The sequence below is a fragment of the Eublepharis macularius genome, chromosome 12 (genome assembly GCF_028583425.1).
Source record: "Eublepharis macularius isolate TG4126 chromosome 12, MPM_Emac_v1.0, whole genome shotgun sequence".
Classification (NCBI taxonomy): Eukaryota; Metazoa; Chordata; class Lepidosauria; order Squamata; family Eublepharidae; genus Eublepharis; species Eublepharis macularius.
In genome coordinates this window covers 78,430,115-78,448,623 of record NC_072801.1, presented here as the reverse complement: position 1 = coordinate 78,448,623, position 18,509 = coordinate 78,430,115, and the positions used below count along the sequence as shown (strand labels likewise).

At 46.5% G+C, this 18,509-nt stretch overlaps 2 protein-coding genes across 3 annotated transcripts; one reads left to right on the top strand and one right to left on the bottom strand.

Annotated features, from left to right (window-relative positions):
- NAA38 (N-alpha-acetyltransferase 38, NatC auxiliary subunit) lies at positions 1-3,620 on the bottom strand. The gene is made up of 3 exons (XM_054994959.1): positions 3,492-3,620; positions 714-897; positions 1-363 (listed from the first exon to the last, which is right to left on the bottom strand). Exons 1-3 carry the CDS (start codon positions 3,576-3,578, stop codon positions 251-253), a joined length of 384 nt encoding a protein of 127 aa, XP_054850934.1. The 5' UTR covers positions 3,579-3,620; the 3' UTR covers positions 1-250.
- Positions 3,621-3,784: 164 nt separating this feature from the next.
- LOC129338275 (cytochrome b5 domain-containing protein 1) lies at positions 3,785-9,067 on the top strand. 2 transcript variants are annotated; one of them, XM_054992353.1, is made up of 5 exons: positions 3,785-3,938; positions 5,075-5,151; positions 6,303-6,521; positions 7,305-7,535; positions 8,821-9,067. In XM_054992353.1, the coding sequence occupies exons 1-4, from the start codon at positions 3,812-3,814 to the stop codon at positions 7,533-7,535; spliced, it is 654 nt and encodes a 217-aa protein (XP_054848328.1). In that variant the 5' UTR covers positions 3,785-3,811; the 3' UTR covers positions 8,821-9,067. The 2 variants fall into 2 exon arrangements, with proteins under 2 accessions (XP_054848328.1, XP_054848329.1); XM_054992354.1 differs by lacking the exon at positions 8,821-9,067 and having other exon boundaries at positions 7,141-7,311.
- Positions 9,068-18,509: the final 9,442 nt, after the last annotated feature.

The window sequence follows — 18,509 nt, the reverse complement described above, 5'->3', positions numbered from 1 at the left end:
TTCAGGGCAATAGCCAGACTTTATTAGATTTAATAAACATCTTTAAAATGCAAACACCTGGCTTCCCTAGTCCTGGGAATGAGGAATACTTTATGCACCGCAAATCAGTCCAACGCGGGCTTGATAGAAAAGTGCTCGGGCAAAGCCGTGGGGGAGATCTGAACATGCGGAAAAAACCCTAGGAGTCCCTAGGAGTTGCCGGACCCGTTTTTTTTCCAAGAGTCAAGATGGGCCGCTCTCTGCTGGTGTATCAGAGGTACTGCAGGGAAGCCAAACTCTCAAGCTCTACTTCAATGGAGACGATGTGATGTCCAGGAACCATGGCCAGGCCCAGGACTCGGGGTTCTCCCGTGGAGAAGGAGTCTGCAGAGGGAGAGGAGGAGACGGCAGGAGTACATCTGTCTCCCTTGTAAACCCCCCCTTTCTCCAGGGATCCCAGAGGCTTGGTTACCCAACTGCACCCCTCTCTTCTCCAAGAGGACCAGAAAGGCCTAGCCTCCACCCACCTCCATCCTGCCTCAGAGAACCTGGGAGTTCTCTCCCAGATCCCAAACTAGGCTCAGCAGCCCAAGCGTGCAGCTTCTTTGCACAGGTAGCAGTCCAGTTTTGAGAAGATGCCATGCATCTATAAAGTCCCTGGGAGAGTACTTTGGCCTATGTTGGTGTTGCATTTAAATAACACTTTACTGCGGCAAACTGGGGTTAGGACTCACCTGTGGGTTTGAGGTACTCTTGGGCAGAGCCCAGGATCACGTTGCAATCTCGGTCGGTGCACAAGAAACAGCCCACGAGGGTCCGGCCGTCTGTCATGCGGATGCGCATGCTCTTGTTGAGGAGGTTCTCCAGCTTGCGACGGGAGCGCTGGTACGATGACTCACCTTTATCCTCAACGGATTCCTGGCAAAAACACCCAGCCGGTTAGTCCTCAACAGTATTCTTTTTGTAACAAAAAGTTGCCAGTACTCATAAATAAGGCTGTGCCAATTTTCACCGATTCCCCCCTTCAGACTTGGGAGAATCATGAAAAAAGTTACCAGCTCTCAGTACCTGTGAGCATCATCCCAAAAACAGCTCTGGTCTTCAAGGGCCACAGGACTTAGCGGACACTTCCTGATTAACTTTACTGATCGCATTTTGATCCTACCCTTTCCCCAAAGGATAGCCCAGTGTCCTCCCTGCCTCCATTTTATCCTAACAACAACCCTGTGAGGTTGACTACACTAAGAGGGAATGATTGCTCCAAAGTCACCTGATTTGTTTTATGATGAGCAGAGATCTGAGCACACTCTCCCCAAGCATAATCCAACACTCTAACCACTGTGCTACACTGCTTCCCTCACTTCCACATTGAACTCCTTTAATTTGTTTGCTTAACTTTATTTTCAGTTTTAAACGTAACCAAGTTTCTTGTTGTCATGACAGGATGAAGATATAGTTAATGCTAGGTCACAGATCCAGGAGTTAGCCGTGTTAGTCTATACTAGCAAAATAGTAAAGAGTCAAGTAGCACCTTTAAGGCTAACCAACTTTATTGTAGCATAAGCTTTCAAGAGCCACAGCTCTTTTAGTCAGATGCATTGTCAGCTTTCGAAAACCACAGCTCTCTTCGTCAGATGCATCTGACGAAGAGAGCTGTGGCTCTCGAAAGCTGACGATGCATCTAACGAAGAAAGCTGTGGTTCTCGGAAGGTTATACTACAATAAAGTTGGCTAGTCTTAAAGGTGCTACTGGACTCTTTGCTATTTAGCTAATGCTAGGGAATCTCTCTCTTGGGCAGACTCCAGAATCAGATGTGACCTCCACATCGGGTCTCATTGACCAAAGAGAGAAACTATAGCAGAGGGTTAAGTGGTTGGGTTACGAATCAGCCCTCTGCTGGTTCGACTTCCACTTCTGCCCTGAGCTCAGGAGGTGGCCTTAGATCAGCCTCTCTTCTCAGCTCAGCTCCCCAGCTGTATTGTGGGGATAATAACAACACTGACTTTGTTCACCACTCTCAGTGGGGCACTAATCTGTCCAGAAGGGTGGTATATAAGCACACTATTATTATGATTATGATCATCATCATCATGGAGCACGCCATTCGCTGTATGTCTGTGAGTCAGACCCTTAGTCCATCCTGCTCAGGACTGGTTACTCTGATGGGCAGATGATCTCTGGCCCAGAAGGGTCTTTCCCAGCACCTCTTAAATGACAGCTTTTATATGGCGATATCAGGAACTGACCACAAGATCTCCTGCAAAGAAAGACTGTGCTCTAGGGACGAGCCCTGCTTCTCCCCAAAGTTAAGTATTTATTTACTTCCAAATTGCTTTGGAAACTGACTTTTGGTGGGGTGACTTTTGACCGGGTGAAGATACAGCCAGCATGCAATTGTTCCCTCTGCTGCTGAGAATGTTGGCTGGTGAGCAGCACAATATTCAAGAATATAGACGCTACTCTGGAGTAACTGGACTGCAAAAGGGTGGTTTGAACCTCTCTGTGAACACCAGAGGACTCTTTCACACCCACAAAAAGTGAGCCCTTTAGTGTGTGGGGGGGGTTCCATCCACGCACAACCACCAAGCTGGGCCAAACTGGTGTAGCCAGAGGTGAAGCCTAGAGGGAATCTGGCCTCTGCAGTGACCTCTTTTAGGGGGCCTTAAACAAACCATCTCCCACCAAAAGGGAGAGGAATAGGAGGCAAATAATACAAGCCTACCTTGCAGAGTTGTCGTAAGGCTGTCGGCAAGCGCAAGCATGTGAGATGCTTTGCAAGCTAACAGGGCTGCCCATTGGAGGGGGGGGGGCACTGGCACCTTCTTTGCTACCAAAATAAACAACCCACTGTGAAAACAGGCTAATTAGAACCAACGTTTAAAGAAAATCTTTTTATACAATCTCTCATACACACACACACAGACAATTATAACAATTAAAGCCACAATAACAAAATAGCATAAAGTGTTCTATAGCCAACATTTACAATAGCCAATAGTGTGTGGCTGTTGCAAATATTGGCTATTGTTATGATTGTCTGCTTGTGTAGGATAAATTGTATACCAGACTTCCTTTCAACTTTGGCTCTAATTAGCCTGTTTTCACAGCGGGTTGTTTAGTTTGCAAGTATTACACTGTGCATCCTGTTGGTCTTTGCTACCACTACCTGCCCCCTAACCCCGCACCTTGGCTCTCTTTGACGACCTGCCTCCCCCCGCCCAGATTCTGGCTCCTGAGAAATGATCCAGCCGCAGGTGAAGTGAAAGACTTTGGTCTGAGACCCCAGAGAGCCGCTGCCAGCCTGAGCAGGCAATACTGACCTGGATGGACCAGAGGTGGGGAGGGGCTGTGGCTCAATGGCAGAGCCTCTGCTTGGCATGCCAAGGCCCTAGGTTCAACTCCCGGCATCTCCAGGTGAAAGGACCAGGCAGGTGATGTGCAAGGCTTCCTCAGTGCGAGCTGCTGGAGTCCCCCACCACCCAGCTGCGGGGCCTGCACAGCTCCTACTTACCCCGGGGCTGGGGCCGTCCTCGCAGCCGTTCTCCTCCCCCCTTTGCCGCCGCCGCTGCTGCTGCTCTGGAAGCGCCGGGGCCGCCATCTTCCACCCCCTTCCCACCCTCCTTCGGCCGACAACAGAAGAGACTACAATCCCCAGAAGTCCACGCGCGCCTCCGCAGAGCAAGGCGAGTCTGGGAGGGGCGAAGGAGCTCCCGGCAGCCCGTGCGCGGGATTTTCTCCGCCCTGCGCAGGCTCCGTTTCCCGTCGGGCGTCGCGGCCGCAGAAGGGTTGCCATGGCAGCGACGGACGCGGCGGCAGCGGCGGCTCTTCCGGATGGCCGCCTTTCGGCCCCGCTACTACTCCCCGCAGGAGGTGTCGGTGCACAACCGGCCTACGGACCTCTGGCTCTCCTTCTTGGGGCGGGTCTATGATCTCACCCCCCTGGCGAAGGAATACAAAGGTAGCGCCCCCCGCAAGACTACCCCTCCCTGCCCCTGGGATGGCCAACAACCTGGAGGGGAGGGGGAAGATATTGTTATTATTGTTGTTATGATTACAGGTGGGTAGTAGAGGGACAAGACTTGAGTCCAGTAGATCAACAAGATTTCCAAGGAGATAGATCAAGATGGGTAACCATATTAGTCTATCTATAGCAATAGAAAAGAGCAAGAGTCCAGTAGCATCTATAAGACTGACAAAATGTATGGTAGGGTATGAGCTTTCCTGAGCCACAGCTCTGGTATCTAGTGGTAGGCTCATACTCTACCACTAATTTTGTTAGTCTTATAGGTGCTACTGGACTCTTGCTAGATTTCCAGGATGTGAACTTTCTAAAGTCAGATACGTTATTGTTATGATTAATGTTATTTATAGTCCCCACTCTCATGGCTTTCCCTACTGTTCTGGCAATGCAAAACTGAATTATTCAAAAAGGCTTTTTACTGAAATAGGAGGGCTGTATTATAGGGAGGGAGTCTCAGATGCTCCACTAATGAGTTAGGGACCATAGACCTCACCACTATGTTGCCTTACGTACTATCTGTTGTTTTAAATATGTGCTCCTATGTGCCACCTGTGCTTCATGTTGTCTAATGTCAGCCTTGGAATTGCTTATGTTCTGTTTCAGCATTTCTTCAACTCTGTATTGGATTCTTGCTAATGCTATGTCTTGTAAACTTGTGTTTATTTACCCTATGGCATTGTTTATGGAAATGTCCTTGATATTCTCTTTAGAAAAAGGATTTTCTTTTCTCTCCCCGTCCTGCACTGCTTTTACCTTCCCCAGCACTGATGCTGGAAGTTCTTAATGCACAAAAGGAAATGGCCCTTTTGGGAAAGGATCCTTTGCCTTGCTTTCAGAAGCCTTACTGCCAACGAGTGAATAATGTAGCCTTAACTCAAAAGTATCTTGTGGCACTGATGAGTCAGGAGAAATGGGGTATTAGTCCATGAATGCCCCTCCCACAGGTATCTCTTAGGAATCTTTAAGGTGCCCCAAAGGTTCCGTTTTGGTTTTGCTGCAACAAATGGCTCCCCCCCCCCCCCCCGCCGCCGCCTTTGGAAATTGTTGACTTGGTTTTCTCTCTGCCTGTCCAGGTGATCTCTTGCTGAAGCCTCTCCTTGAAGCAGCAGGGAAAGACATCAGTCACTGGTTCAACCCCAAGACCAAGGATGTAAGTCACCAGCCGAGTCGCATTTTGGAGGAAAGCATGTTACTGGCCCACAGGTAGTTCATGCCTAGGCCTCTGAGTGCAGTAGGGCTTACTCCTAAGTGCACAGTCTTGTAGCTGAAGTTGTTTAGAGGCTGTGACTGGGCATTAATGCTTATCCCTATGGATTTCTGTTCAAGTGGCAGTTGTGAAAGGCCAAGACCTTGAAGAGCCACTGCCAGTCAAAGAAGGCAAGACTGAGCTCTTAGTTCTGGCACCTGAGAAGGAGGGGAGTAAAAGCTGAACGCAGAAAAAAACTAATTTTGTAGTAAACCAAAGGAAGTATTATTTGGACAGAAACACTTTGCTAGAGTTGCAGTAGGACTAGCAGCAGTTTTGGTTATTGTTAAACTTTATAACTTTCAAAACAATAAACTCTTCAATGGTGCATTATCATATAGCATAATCATTACAAACATTTAAACTGTGAGTACATTTTTGAAAATGTTGGGTATGTCTATAGTCTAGATAGGAATTGTCATTCTCTAATGCTGTAGGTTGTCTGGGATAAATATCTTCACTTTGAGTGAGTAGAATCCTGTCCTAAAAAAAGCAGCTCATTCTTTCCAAAACAGAAAACTATTCACAAAAGGGTTTCTTTTGTATCCCCCAAATTCTCCAGTTTTTTTCAGGCCTTCACATCTCTGGCCTTGGCTGATTCTCTAAGCAACAACTGTGCCCAGTTTTGTCTGCTCCACGATTTGACAGATACTATTCTGGAAAAAAATCTCCCTAACAATGTGATTTTTATAAGTTCTGTGTCCTTTCATGCCATAACTAATGGATATCGCTTGTTCTTTCTCCCCTGTCTGTATCTTTTTGCATGGACTTCAGGTAGAAATTGATGCCACCCCCCCAAATCACAGACTTTGACCATTCTTTGATTCCTTCCTGGTGTCATGATGAATTTTTTGACAATTTCTTCCTTAAGTTTGGTGCTGCAAATGGAAAGACGTCAAAGAGTTGCATAAAGAGGCACAATTGTTTCTGCTCTCGCTAAACCCTGAAGAAGGTTTTTAATTTTGAGCCTGTGCCATTTTGTAGGCCATTGTTGAAATCCCTTTTAACTGAAAATGGAAATTGGGGCTCCTCTTCAGTCTTCTCTTCCTTTCCAGATCCAGATGCACATCAACCCCCTCACAGGCTGCCTGAAGTACTACACTCCCCAAGGTCGCTTTGTGCACATCCCTCCTCCACTGCCTCGCTCGGACTGGGCTAATGACTTTGGTGTGCCCTGGTGGAAGGATTCCAGGTATGAGGTGGGCATCTTGTCTACCAAAACCAGACACATTCGGATCATCAACACTCTGACTTCCCAGGAGCACACGCTCGAGGTGAGTCCCATTCCACTCCCGCCAGAGAAGCAGGGGGGGGGGAATCCACAAGACATGGGGGCTGCTCTTCTTCTTAGCATATTGTACATGCAGAGGGATGCAGTTTGTGATATTTATTTATTTGCTCAATTTATGCCCTTTCTTTTCCCTCATTGGGTACCCAAGCAGCTTACACCATTCTCCTCCATTTTATCCTCACAACAACCCTATGAGGTAGGTTAGGCTGAGAGTGTGTGACTGGCCCAGGCTCACGTTGCAGATGAAACATTGTACGTAACCATGTAATCACCCTTGGTTTGGGGGATTGGTGAAAGTCACCTTCCTCTCGTGCCAATGGAGAATCTAGACAGGATCCAAGCTGAAAAGAAATTTGGGGGGGAAGCCCCTTCTAAACAGATGTCAAGTTTTATCTTCCTAACTTGTCTGGAAGAAGGTAACACTGAGGTATCTCATCAAAACACATCATATGTAAGAAGTAGTTATCTATCTATTGAGTATTTACCACTGCATATTGAAGGAAGTAACACAACAAAATGAACAGTTTGAAAAATCCAAACCATCCTTTAATTTTTTTTAAAAAAGTAATTCCTCTGGATTTCCTGTTTCCTTTGGGATCCAGAGATGTTCCTTATTTCCCCCTTTTATTATATGTGGAGAGCATGCAATAAAACATGGCTACCTTCTCCTGCGGAGGACATGGGGGCTGAAGAGATTTGCTTAGTTCTGAGATGCATTCAGCCTTTCTGCAGTTCCAACGGTGAATGTAACACGAAACATCTGCAGGTGTGCTCCGAAGAATCCATGTGGGAGATCTTGCGACGTTACCTTCCCTACAACGCTCATGCAGCCAGCTATACATGGAAATATGAAGGGGTCAACCTGGACATGGACCGGAACCTGGAGCAGAACCATATCCCAGATGAGGACGAAGAGTTCTTCAACCTCAACATGGATGCTGATGCCTTCACCCCGGCCATCCTGCTGTACTTTAACGATGACCTCACTGAGTTTTAGGTATTTCCCGCAAGAAGAAGGAGGGACAGTTGCCTGATCAGGGGAAGAGCTGGGCCTGTAAGAGCCCTACTGCTTCCTCCCAGCCCCTTAAATTAGAATTCTGTTTTGTTTGTTGGTTGATCTGTCTCTCTTCCTGCCGAGACGTGTTCTAATCCTGTGTCCTCTCTCCAGCACTGATTTTTTTAAAGAACAAAAGGGCCTTGATGAATCAGAGCAAATGTCCATGTAGCCTACCTGGCTTTTTTTTTGCCCAGTGGCCACAAGCACCATTGCTTCTCTGCAATTGGTATTCCCTTTAGCCATCATGGCAAGTGGCTGTTCATAGGCTGCTCCTCCTCCACAAATAGATCTTCGGAAACTTTTTGAGCCAGTGTCCCATCCCCCCATGTTGTGGCAGTTAATGCCATAACTTAGCAAAGCAGAGGGCCTTTAGCTTGTGAAGTAGATTCATTTCTTCTTTAGAGATGGAATTCCTTTATTTTGTAAATTTAAAATCTACTCTCAGAGTGTTAGTAGTATCATCTAATACTTTCTGCGGTAAGGTAATAAATGGGATTATGAGAGAGCATTGGAAGATGTATTGTCGAAGGCTTTCACGGCCGGAGAACGATGGTTGTTGTGGGTTTTCCGGGCTGTATTGCCGTGGTCTTGGCATTGTAATTCCTTACGTTTCGCCAGCAGCTGTGGCTGGCATCTTCAGAGGTGTAGCACCAAAAGACAGAGATCTCTCAGTGTCACAGTGTGGAAAAGATGTTGGCAGGCTAACAAACACCAGGCTAACAAAACATTCTACCCCCGACAATAGCCCTGCAGAGAAGATTAGCACATCAAGCACCAATCCATATGCCAAAGAACCTCCTCGGGATACAGTGAAGCCTCCCGCCATTAGCATTCCACACCCTGGGAAACTCTTACAGGATGACTCAGCTCAACCCCACCCCTCCTGAGTAGATACAAATGACCTGCCAACATCTTTTCCATACTGTGACACTGAGAGATCTCTGTCTTTTGGTGCTACACCTCTGAAGATGCCAGCCACAGCTGCTGGCGAAACGTCAGGAACTACAATGCCAAGACCACGGCAATACAGCCCGGAAAACCCACAACAACCAGCATTGGAAGAGCTTCCCCGTTTGAGAAAGGGTGAATTTTCTCCGCACCCTCCATCAACAATCCTCTCCGTGTGAACTGTGGGAAGCTTGGTGAAAGAAGGTGATGGGGGACTTGCAGAGAGAATGCTTCCGAACCCTGAGGGTGATGTCCTTGCACTCTTTGAATGCCCTAGGTGCAACAATGCAGACCTGCATATCCTGCAGTGTTTACAAAGGCCTTTCAACCTGTTTTGGAACTGGACACTGAAACGGCAGCAACGTGAGACCAAGCACGGCTGATGGAGTTTCACACTGGACTTGAGGCACTAGACTGATGCATTTCAACTTTTTAAAAAAATACTCCGGTTTGAAGTTCTGTTTTTTGTATCAAACAGGGACAGCATGTCTTTCTAGCAACATTAAAGCCTTTATTATAAAACAGACATCGTGAACATCTTGTAGCAGAAACAGAAATGAGTATGACATAAGCCTGTTTAGCTTATTAGGCCTATCTTTGGCTCCATTCAGATCTTTCATATCTGCTTGAAAGTGAGAGGTACCAAAATGATTATTGTGATTCAATCAGATAACTGGATTCCCCAAATGTAATTTTATGGACCCCCGAGGATCTCTCTCTAAATCTTTTGTGATAGGCATGCCATTTACCATGGTAGCCACTAGATGTCAGTGTTGATTTGGAACCGAGAAGAACTCCTGAAATAGTTTTAAATATTGAATGTGGATTGTTGTATTGGGTGATTCGTTATTCTGCTGCACCATGACAATCTGAGAGAGCTCTACTGGTACTCTTCCTCGCAGGGGGAAAAACTTACGGCATCCAAACTCAGGGCCAGGCACAGCGGAGATCCACACAATCAAATACAAATAGCAGTCAGAGGAGGGGGAAGTTGGGTCAGAGCTGTGGCTCTGCAAGAGGGTTTTTAAAAACCCTTTTCTTCTGAAATGTTTTCATAGTATGAATTGCCATGTATGAGAAACAGGTAGGCTCAATATGGCTATCTGTGTTTTCCTCCACTGGGCAAGCAGCAGTTCAGAGGGCTTGTGTGTGTAAGTTGCTAAATAAGAAAAATGATGGGGGGAAGGGTTAAAGTCCCCATGCCCTAGCTCCTTAACTGAATCACACCTTATTCTACTTCCATGACTTTAAAAAAAGGGCGTCAGGGTCTGATCAGGGTTCTCCCACCATGACATCTCATTGCACTTTCAGCTGGCAACACAGTGAAAACCAGTGGGGTGCAGAGAAATGTTTCAGTCATGGTGGAACTCCAGTCCTTTGATAAGAGTGGTGGGTGGGATGTAATATACCAAAGGTTGAGAATGACTGGTGTAGTGGATACCGTGTTGTTCCGAGATGTGAGAGCGCCAGGCTCAAGCCATGAAGCGCTTGGGGATCTCATAGTGGTCAGTTGGTTGGTCACTCTCAGTGGAACCTACCTCCCAGGGTTGCTGTGAAAATAAAATTGGGGGCGGGGGGAGGAATGCATGCCAGCCTCTGTGGAATAAAAATGTTACAAACAAAACTTAGACAGTTCATTACCTTTTATTACATGTAAGGGAAACTGTTGACTAGTGCTGATCTCAGAGTGCTGGATCAGTTTAAAAAAAATCGCCCCTTCCCCAATCCTAAAGCATATTTTGGAGTCAGAGCATTATTATTTTGATGTCTATGTCATATTTGGTTTTAACATTTGGGAGGGGCTCAGAATCAATATTCAAAATCTGCTTTGACATACAGATACAAAACAAAGTTGCAGAGAAGATAACTCCATATGTTTTGGTGCTGTTAATGGAAAAGTCTGCCCCCCCGTCCAGTTTTCTTTTAACATATAATGTGCATGCATTGGGATAGGGGACCTGGTAGCTTTCTCCTCACCCAGGATTCTGAACATTGTCCTCTGGCCCCACACCATACAGTTCTGTGTTCGGATTCTCTCCGCCAGGTCTTTGCAAGTACTGTATTTTTTTTTTTTATTTCTAGTCTGCCTTTCTCCCTCAGACTCAAGGCAGATTACACAGTGCAAGTGAATGCAATATAACGAACAGCTAGCCAAATACAGTATGATCAACAGTTAGGATATTCAGTCAGGTACAATAGGGTATGGTAGCAGAAATTCTGAAAACGAGCATAAAGCCCAAATAGAGATACAAAACTTTTCTGAAGCAAAAATTAACGTCATCTTTAGCGATGTCATTGTCTATAGTCCCTGTCCCTTACTAAAGTATTTCTTTGAGCTAATTATAAGCAGGGCTCATTTTGAGGGGGAACGCACAGGAGCGCAGTTCCGGCAGTTCCCCAAAGAGGTCACATGTCAGGTGGCTCTGCCCACCTGACTCTAGGCCATTTTGGGCCCGTTTCTGCCTGGATTGGGGCCGAAACGGCCCGGATCGGGCCTCTGACAGGTGGTGGATCACTCTCCCACTCAGCAGCCGCCTGATCCTGGCCATTTTGGGCCTCTTTTCAGCCATTTTCAGCTCCTTTTTGCCATTTTGGGCCCAATTTCAGCCCTGGATGGTCAGGATTGGGTCCAAAAAAGCCAGGCTAGGTGATGGCAGGGGGTGTGGCATATGCAAACCAGTTATGCTAATGACACACTTCTGGTGATGTCAAGGGGCGTGGTATATGCTAATGAGTGATGCTAATAAGTTATGCTAATGAGTTCCTCCAGCTTTTTTTCTACGAAATGACCCCTGTTTATAAGAAACCCCGATAATCAAAGCAGAAGACCCTCCTGAATACTTCAGTTTTGCATACCTAGTGGAAAGCAAGGAGGGGGGGAGCTTTCCTGATCTCCTCAGACAGACGCAGACCATTCCATAAAATGGGGGCTACTGCAGGAAAAGTGTACAAGGGCAGCAATTGATTTTGCCCAACTGCAGGGTGGTATCTGCAGAAAGCTCAGTTCAGAACTGGAACAGAAGGAGAGAGGCGGTTGCATAGATATAAGAGGGGCCAAGGTCATGAAAGGCTTTGAATGTGATAGTCATGACCTTGAACCGAGCCCAGTAACTGATGGGTAGCCAATGGCGTGACTGCAGAATGGGAGTGCTATGCGTGCTCCATCTACCTCCTGAAAGTAAACAAGCTGCTGTGTCCTGCACCAGCTGGAGTCTCTGAGCTGACTTTGAGTAGAGGGTATTCTGAGTCGGGAGAAGATCATCTTTGCAGCTGAGTTTACTTGCTTCTCTAGCAGCAGTCCTGGATCCAGTATAAGCCTAGGCTCTTAACTGAGTCTGCCAGGGTCAACTGAATCCCACCCAAGGTCAGACGTACAATGTCCTTCAAGAGCGCCGCTCTTCAAACCAGCACCATTTCTGTTTTGTCTGGGTTCAGTTTCAATTTGTTTGCTTTCAGCTGTTTTACAACAGTTGTCAAGGTGCGACTCGGTACCTCTAATGCATCACCAGGGCATTTGGATAGCGAGATACAACTGGATGCATATTCATGGCATCCAATTTCTTAGCTACAAATTACTTCTCCTAAAGGCTTAACATAGAGGATGAATAACATGGGGGATAAGATTGCACCTTGTGGAACCCTGTAAGGTAATTCTCAGACTGAAGGTAGCTGGTCTCCAGTAGCAACCCTTTTGAGTCCATTCCATGAGGAATGATTTAATCCAGTCCAAGGCACATTCTTCTGCCTCCAAACACCACAACAGGATAACATGGTCTACTGTATTGAAGGCTGCGGATAGATCTAGGAGGCGCAACAGTGAAGCGTGGGCTTCGTCTACATTCAGGTTGAAATCATCAACTGGAACTACCAGAGCCATCTCCATCCCATGGCCTGGCCTAAAATGAGACCAAAAAAGGTCCAGAGCATAGGGAGTTGTCTAAGGAGGCCTGGCATTGGTCGGCTACTGCTCTCTCGACCCCTTTGTCCAGAAAAGGCAGATTAGAGGCTGAGGGGATCATCAGCTGCATCATTTTTGTCTAAGGATGTTTTTTCAGTAGCGGGAGAACGACTGCCTCTTTGAGAAGCTGAGGGAAAGTGCCTTGAGTTAGTGACCGATTTATGATAGAAATTGAGGGTTCCTTTACCAGATTTTAGCGGCCAGGATGGGCAAGGTTCCAGTGTACAAGTAAGTAGTGGCCTTCACACTATTCTGGCAATATCCATCACTATAACTGGGTCAAAATACAACGTGTTAAGCATTACATCCGCCTCGCCTATATTACAGCTGGCATCCGGATCTGAGCGAATTCGAGCTATTTTATCAGCAGAAAACTTTGCAAAAGTGCCACAGCTAATTGCCTGTTCTTGAGCCAGTGAAGGTCAGATTGAGGAGTCAAGAGCTGTCGAGATACCTTAAACAGTTGGGATGGATGTGAAACAGCTGATGCAGAAAAGTAAGTCCTTTGCTGCTGTCACTGCGGCTTCATAAATCTTCCAGTGGGCTCTGTAGCATGCTCTATCGGATTCAGCACAAGTTTTCTGCCCGTGTATTTCTAGATGCCTTCCAGCCTTTAGATCACCCAGTTCTGTGGTGAACCACAGGCCTGGCTTTCGCTGCAAGGGTGGGAGAGGTCAGCGAGGAGCCATCTTGCCAATAGCTTCAAGGAGCTTCAGGTTCCACGCTTCCACCTCAGCCTTAACAGAGTCTGTGCTTGGAATGCTAAAACAGAGCGTTTGGGAATCCAAAGGATCCATAAGCCTTTGTGGGTGGGTCTTCAGGGCCATATTCACCCTTGACTTCACCAGATAATGGTCAGCCCATGGTTCTGGCCAACTCTCCAATCCGGAAAGAAGACCTTCCCTCAAAGGCTCAGAGCAAAGGATTAAGTCCAAGATGTGGCCTTTTTTGTCAGTATGAGAGTGGCCGAGGGCTGCCAAGGAAGCATTGAAACCCTAGGTCGGCCCTGATGTGGAGCATTCAGCACGGATGTTGAAGCCACCCAGAATGATCAATCTGGGTGTCTCCGGCACCTGTTTCCAGCCCTTTCAGAACAGCTGTTTGTGACCCTCCATTTCTTAGCTTCTGGGCAAGATGCTGGCCATTTGAAATGGAGAGGAACTCACCTGGTTCCCTGAAACGTTTCTTCTCAGGAGGAGGGGCAAGTAAAATGTGCTGAAATCTCTCCTGGCAGGGGCTGAGTCAAGATCTACCCTGTGGGATACTGTATAAATTAACCTAAACTAGGCATGTAGTTACTGCATGCATTCTGATTTTCAAAAGGCTCTGTCCTCAGAATTTCAAAGTGTCTGACAATATTTCCAAAAAGGATTTAACTATTTAAAAGGCGCTGTTCTCTGCTCATCCGGGAGCACCCCAAGTTTGTTCCGTTAGCCTTTGGTCACTTCTAGACCATACTTTGTCAGACCCCTGAAGTTCTTTGGCAGCAGCTACTGAGAACACGCCTGTGTGTGTAAAAACTAATACTTTCAGTGAAATCCTAAGCAGAGTTACTCCAGTCTAAGCCGATTGAAATCAATGGGCTTAGGTTGGGGAAACTCTGCTTAGGATTTCACTGTTAGTTAATGTTTGAAATCTAGCTGGAACACATACAGAGAAACAAGAGATAGACAACTCTAGGCCTGGAATATGGTACAGGAACATCTGTGTATCCTGCTGGGGGGATACCCGTGCAGGAGAAAAGCTGAGTCAAACTCAGCCCATGGGAACGGAATCCCGCGGAGAGGTATAGCCCCTCTAGCGAGCTCACTTGAGCAGTAATTGCTTAGGGGGTGTTTCTCTCTTAGCGAGAAGCAGCTGGGCTCCCTGCCTGCTGACCCTTGTCTGTAGGCAAAGTGACGTCCTTTGAGAAGAAGGAGGAAATCTTTCTTTAGAAGAAGAGAATGTGACAGATCTCAGGGGAGGCTGAGCAAAAACAGCCTGTTAACTTTCAAAGGCAGCATCCACTTCCATCCTAAATGCTTGGGAGTGTTATGTCTAAACTAGTACTGCAGGCCCCAGTTAGGAGGAGTCTTTGGGGATCAAAGGGACATAGCCAATTCCTAAATTTATATGGCTTGTGTGCATGCCCGTACACACGACAGGAATGCAAGAAAGAATGTTTTCTTCCATTGTGCATATTGGAGCAGAATAGTTTAAAGTACCTTTTGATCCAAATAGATACGCACATCTTCCACAGCCCTAAACACATAATATGGCAGTAAGCCCTGTGGCTGGCCATGCCACTGTCTTCAATACAGTATGTTTAAGATTGGGCTACTTAGCTTTCCAAGGACTGTTTCAGTTCCAGCAATGTCTTTCTCAAAAGTCATCTCCTTGTTGCCACACCAAGATGTGCAAAACTATGAAATGAACAAGTGCTACTGGACTCTGTTTATGGATTACTCTGAACCCCAGTGTCATTTCTCCTTTCCTGCTGGTGTTGCTGTGTTTTCCCATTTCTTTCACAAGTTGGCTTGTGGCAGTTTATTTGGAGCGTGAGAAACCAAGAAGTCTTGCCTTGTAATGTCCTTCCCTTCCCCAAAACCTAAGGGAAACAGCACCGAGAAACTTGGAGAAGCAGTTGTCCATGAGAGTGAAAAATGTTTTTTTCCCAAGCTTCATTTAGTTATGAAGCTGGATCCCTGTTTGCAGACTCCCGAGCTGGCCATGTTGGTCCATGCTTCTGTAACCTCGAGGCTAGAGTACTGTATGTGTGCTACACGGGACTGCCCTTGAATACTATCTGCAAACTTGAGATGGTCAAATTTGTTATCAGGTGCTAGCCAGTAGGACCAGATCACCTGTATTCCCAAGTCCCATTACTGGCTGCCTATTCCTTTTCAGATCCCATTCAGGGTGTGGGCGCTTATCCTTAAAGCTCTTTATGGCCTGCCTGGAAAAGGGTGCCTGCACATTCCCATATGGCAGCTCCATTGTTTCTAGCAAGGTCTATTTTCAGAAAGTCTTTGATTAAGGTGCTTTCTTTAAGGACCCAGGCTTTTTTGGTAGTTGCTCCATACTTGTGAAAATGCCTCTTGGAAGAAGTTTGAGGGCTTCTGTCCTTCTGGATCTCTGGTTAGGCTGAAAAGAGAATTATTCCAGAGACTTTTTAAAGTAACCTGTGTCTGGGCAAAGAGGGTAAATAGCTTGTTAGCTGGGCATAAAGTGTTTTTTTGGAATATATTTTATGCTTATTGTTTTAATATGTATATTTTTATCTCTGTTTGTATACACCTATTGTATTTTAGAATGATGTTATACACTTTGGGTCCTGAGTTGTTCAGGAGAAAGGTGGGCACATAAATATTTTAAATAAATAAATGTATAAAGTGTTCCGTTTACTTTAAGAAAGAACACTGAGTATGAAGCAGCACAGGTACTTTTTGTGTGTCACTTATGACTCTAACTCTGTAAGATAATTAAAAAGAACATTTTTTAAAAAAAACCCTTCAAGTGTGGAATGTGTCAATTTTCAGTGTATTCCCCACGAAGTCTACTCAATGGGTCTTACTCTCTGGAAAATGTTCTTAGGATGAATTGAGGGTTGAATTGAGGGAACTCGTCTCGTCTGTTTCGGCTCTAAGCTGCTTAGGGTGCTCAGGCTCTGTTGAAACTGCAAGAGAGGCCGAGGTGGAGGCTGTCAGGTAGTTCAGGCTGAGCGGAGGTCCTCGCAAGGACAGGAAAGGCAGGCACCACTGGCTGCACGGGGCTGGCCTTCGAACCAGGCCCTGTCTCTCCATAGGCAGACTTGCACACTTCCGCCCAGGCTGAACCATCATCTCGCACCTGCCTCTCCTAAGCGCTGCTCCCCTCCACCCCACCCGGTTGGTACAAACGGCTTTTGGGAACCCTGGGCAATGTTCGGAAACAGCAAAAAAAGATGCACAGAGGTGTGATGGTTCTGAGGTGGCCACTGGCAACAGTTGAATCAAATGGCACAACCCAGAAACATACCAGGAAGGTGGAGGTTGGCTGTACTTGTGCAGTTGCGGTTCAGAGGGAAGGTGACTACATCCCTAACTGCCCCTCAGAGGTACAGCAGGAAGTCCAAGGGCACTCAGGAAGTGAGCCCACTACAGCGGAAGTCCTGATTGCTGGCCTGGGCCTATAGTGAGTCTGAAGACCTACCAGCATACGTCTCGATATGAAGAGGGAGTTCCTATATCGGAGTTCCCTTATGGGACCAAGTCAGGTGGAGAAAGAGGTGGCTTGCTATTTCCGTCTCTTCCCAGTTGCGGTGGTTTCTTTCTGCCCTTTTGTTAGTCCTACCTACAGATCTCCTGATCCTGTTCTGCACCCTTCCCTTTTCTTTCTGATCCACCACTCATGGGACTTTCTGTGAAATAGCTGAGTGGTATGACATAGTAATGTGGTTGAGGGAATGGCTCTGGTGGGCTTGCAAACCACAGGGTTGGGCGGGATGGGTGGAAAGGAACCAATATCTCCAGGACGCATTACCAGAACACTGGGAGTAGAAAAGAGCAAGAGTCCAGTAGCACCTGTAAGACTAACAAAATTCGTGGTAGGGTATGAGCTTTCATGAACCACAGCTCATTTCTTCAGATGAACATTGGGGGAGCTCAGTTCTTGGTGTGACAGAGCATGACTTTGGTAGGACTGTGGTTAAAGTACCTCAGAGAATCCTTCCTGGTGATTTGGACCTCAGTTACTCCTGGAATGAATGTCTATCTTTGTATTACGATACCTGTCTCAGTCCCCACCATTTGGAGAGTCCTCAATGGGTATATCTTCCTCCTTCTGGGGGTTCAGAATCTCTTCTCAGCTGTGGAAGAGATAATGGGCATCTGTCTACCTCCATGTAATGCCAACGAGGCTCCTGGCTCTCATGACACTAGGCCCACTGTCTTATCCCTGAAAGCTGCTGTAGGAAAAGGAAAAGGCCTTCTGTAAGCATGGCTTTACGAAACGGAACTTGAAGGTGAACATTGCCTTGTGTCATGGAACTAGCTGGTCCCATGATCTCAGGGAGACTTCCACCTGCGAATGGATTGCTACCATCCATCCTCCAGTCTCCACCTAGAAAAATACGCCGACCCAAGAAAACATGGAGGCTGTTGGTCTGCAACTGTTGTCTCCTCTTTCGTATGTGCTGTAGCTGTTTCCCCAGGCCAGTCTGAACCTTCTCTCAAACACATTTTAAAAGAAACCGAATACTTCTCCGCCTTATCACATATTCCAAATTGGCTATTCTTTCACCTGGTGTAATGTGGAATTAAACTTGGTTAAGATCCTCCACTTTGCAGTAGATGATGGAACTCCAGTCCAGCCAGCGGTGGTTTTTGCAGAGCCTGGACAGGTGACTGTCTCTAACCAGAACATTCTCCAATGTTTCTTGTTTGCTAGAGAGCTGAAATGAGAAGAACCACTTGTGGGGAGATGAGAGTTCCCCCAGCCAATTATAATGTTGTTGTGACTCTTAAGACTCTTGATGGAATGCCAAGGAGTGGGAGGGCTTGTTAATTCCCCCCCCCTCGCCCTTGTATGCTTAAAGTAGGCAAGGGTATCAATTAATTGCCTGAGGTTATAGGAAGAATCTTCAACAGGTGCCAATGGCACTCTGAGTTTTCTGAATCAAAGTTTAGTATTCCCATATCTCCACACGCTCTCACACAAAGTGTGTGTGTGTGTGTATTTCAGCCATACTATAATCAGCAGGGAAAAGGCCTTGAATGATTCTCCCTCAAGCCAAACAGAAGCAGTTCCCTTGAGAGAAAAAACGGGCTTATGGTGTAATGAGCAACACGTCTTTGACCCTCTTGAAAGACAAGATGCAGTTGGGGGTGAACTATTGAGATAAACACTACACTTTCTCCCCCCCCCCATTAGTATTATGCTGTAGGTTTCTTGATGGGATTCCTGATGGTTGCTGCATTGTGGAGAAACATCAAAGGCAGGTAAGAGACAGAAGAAAAGGGATGTTTTACTCTTCCCAGGCTTGGATGAAG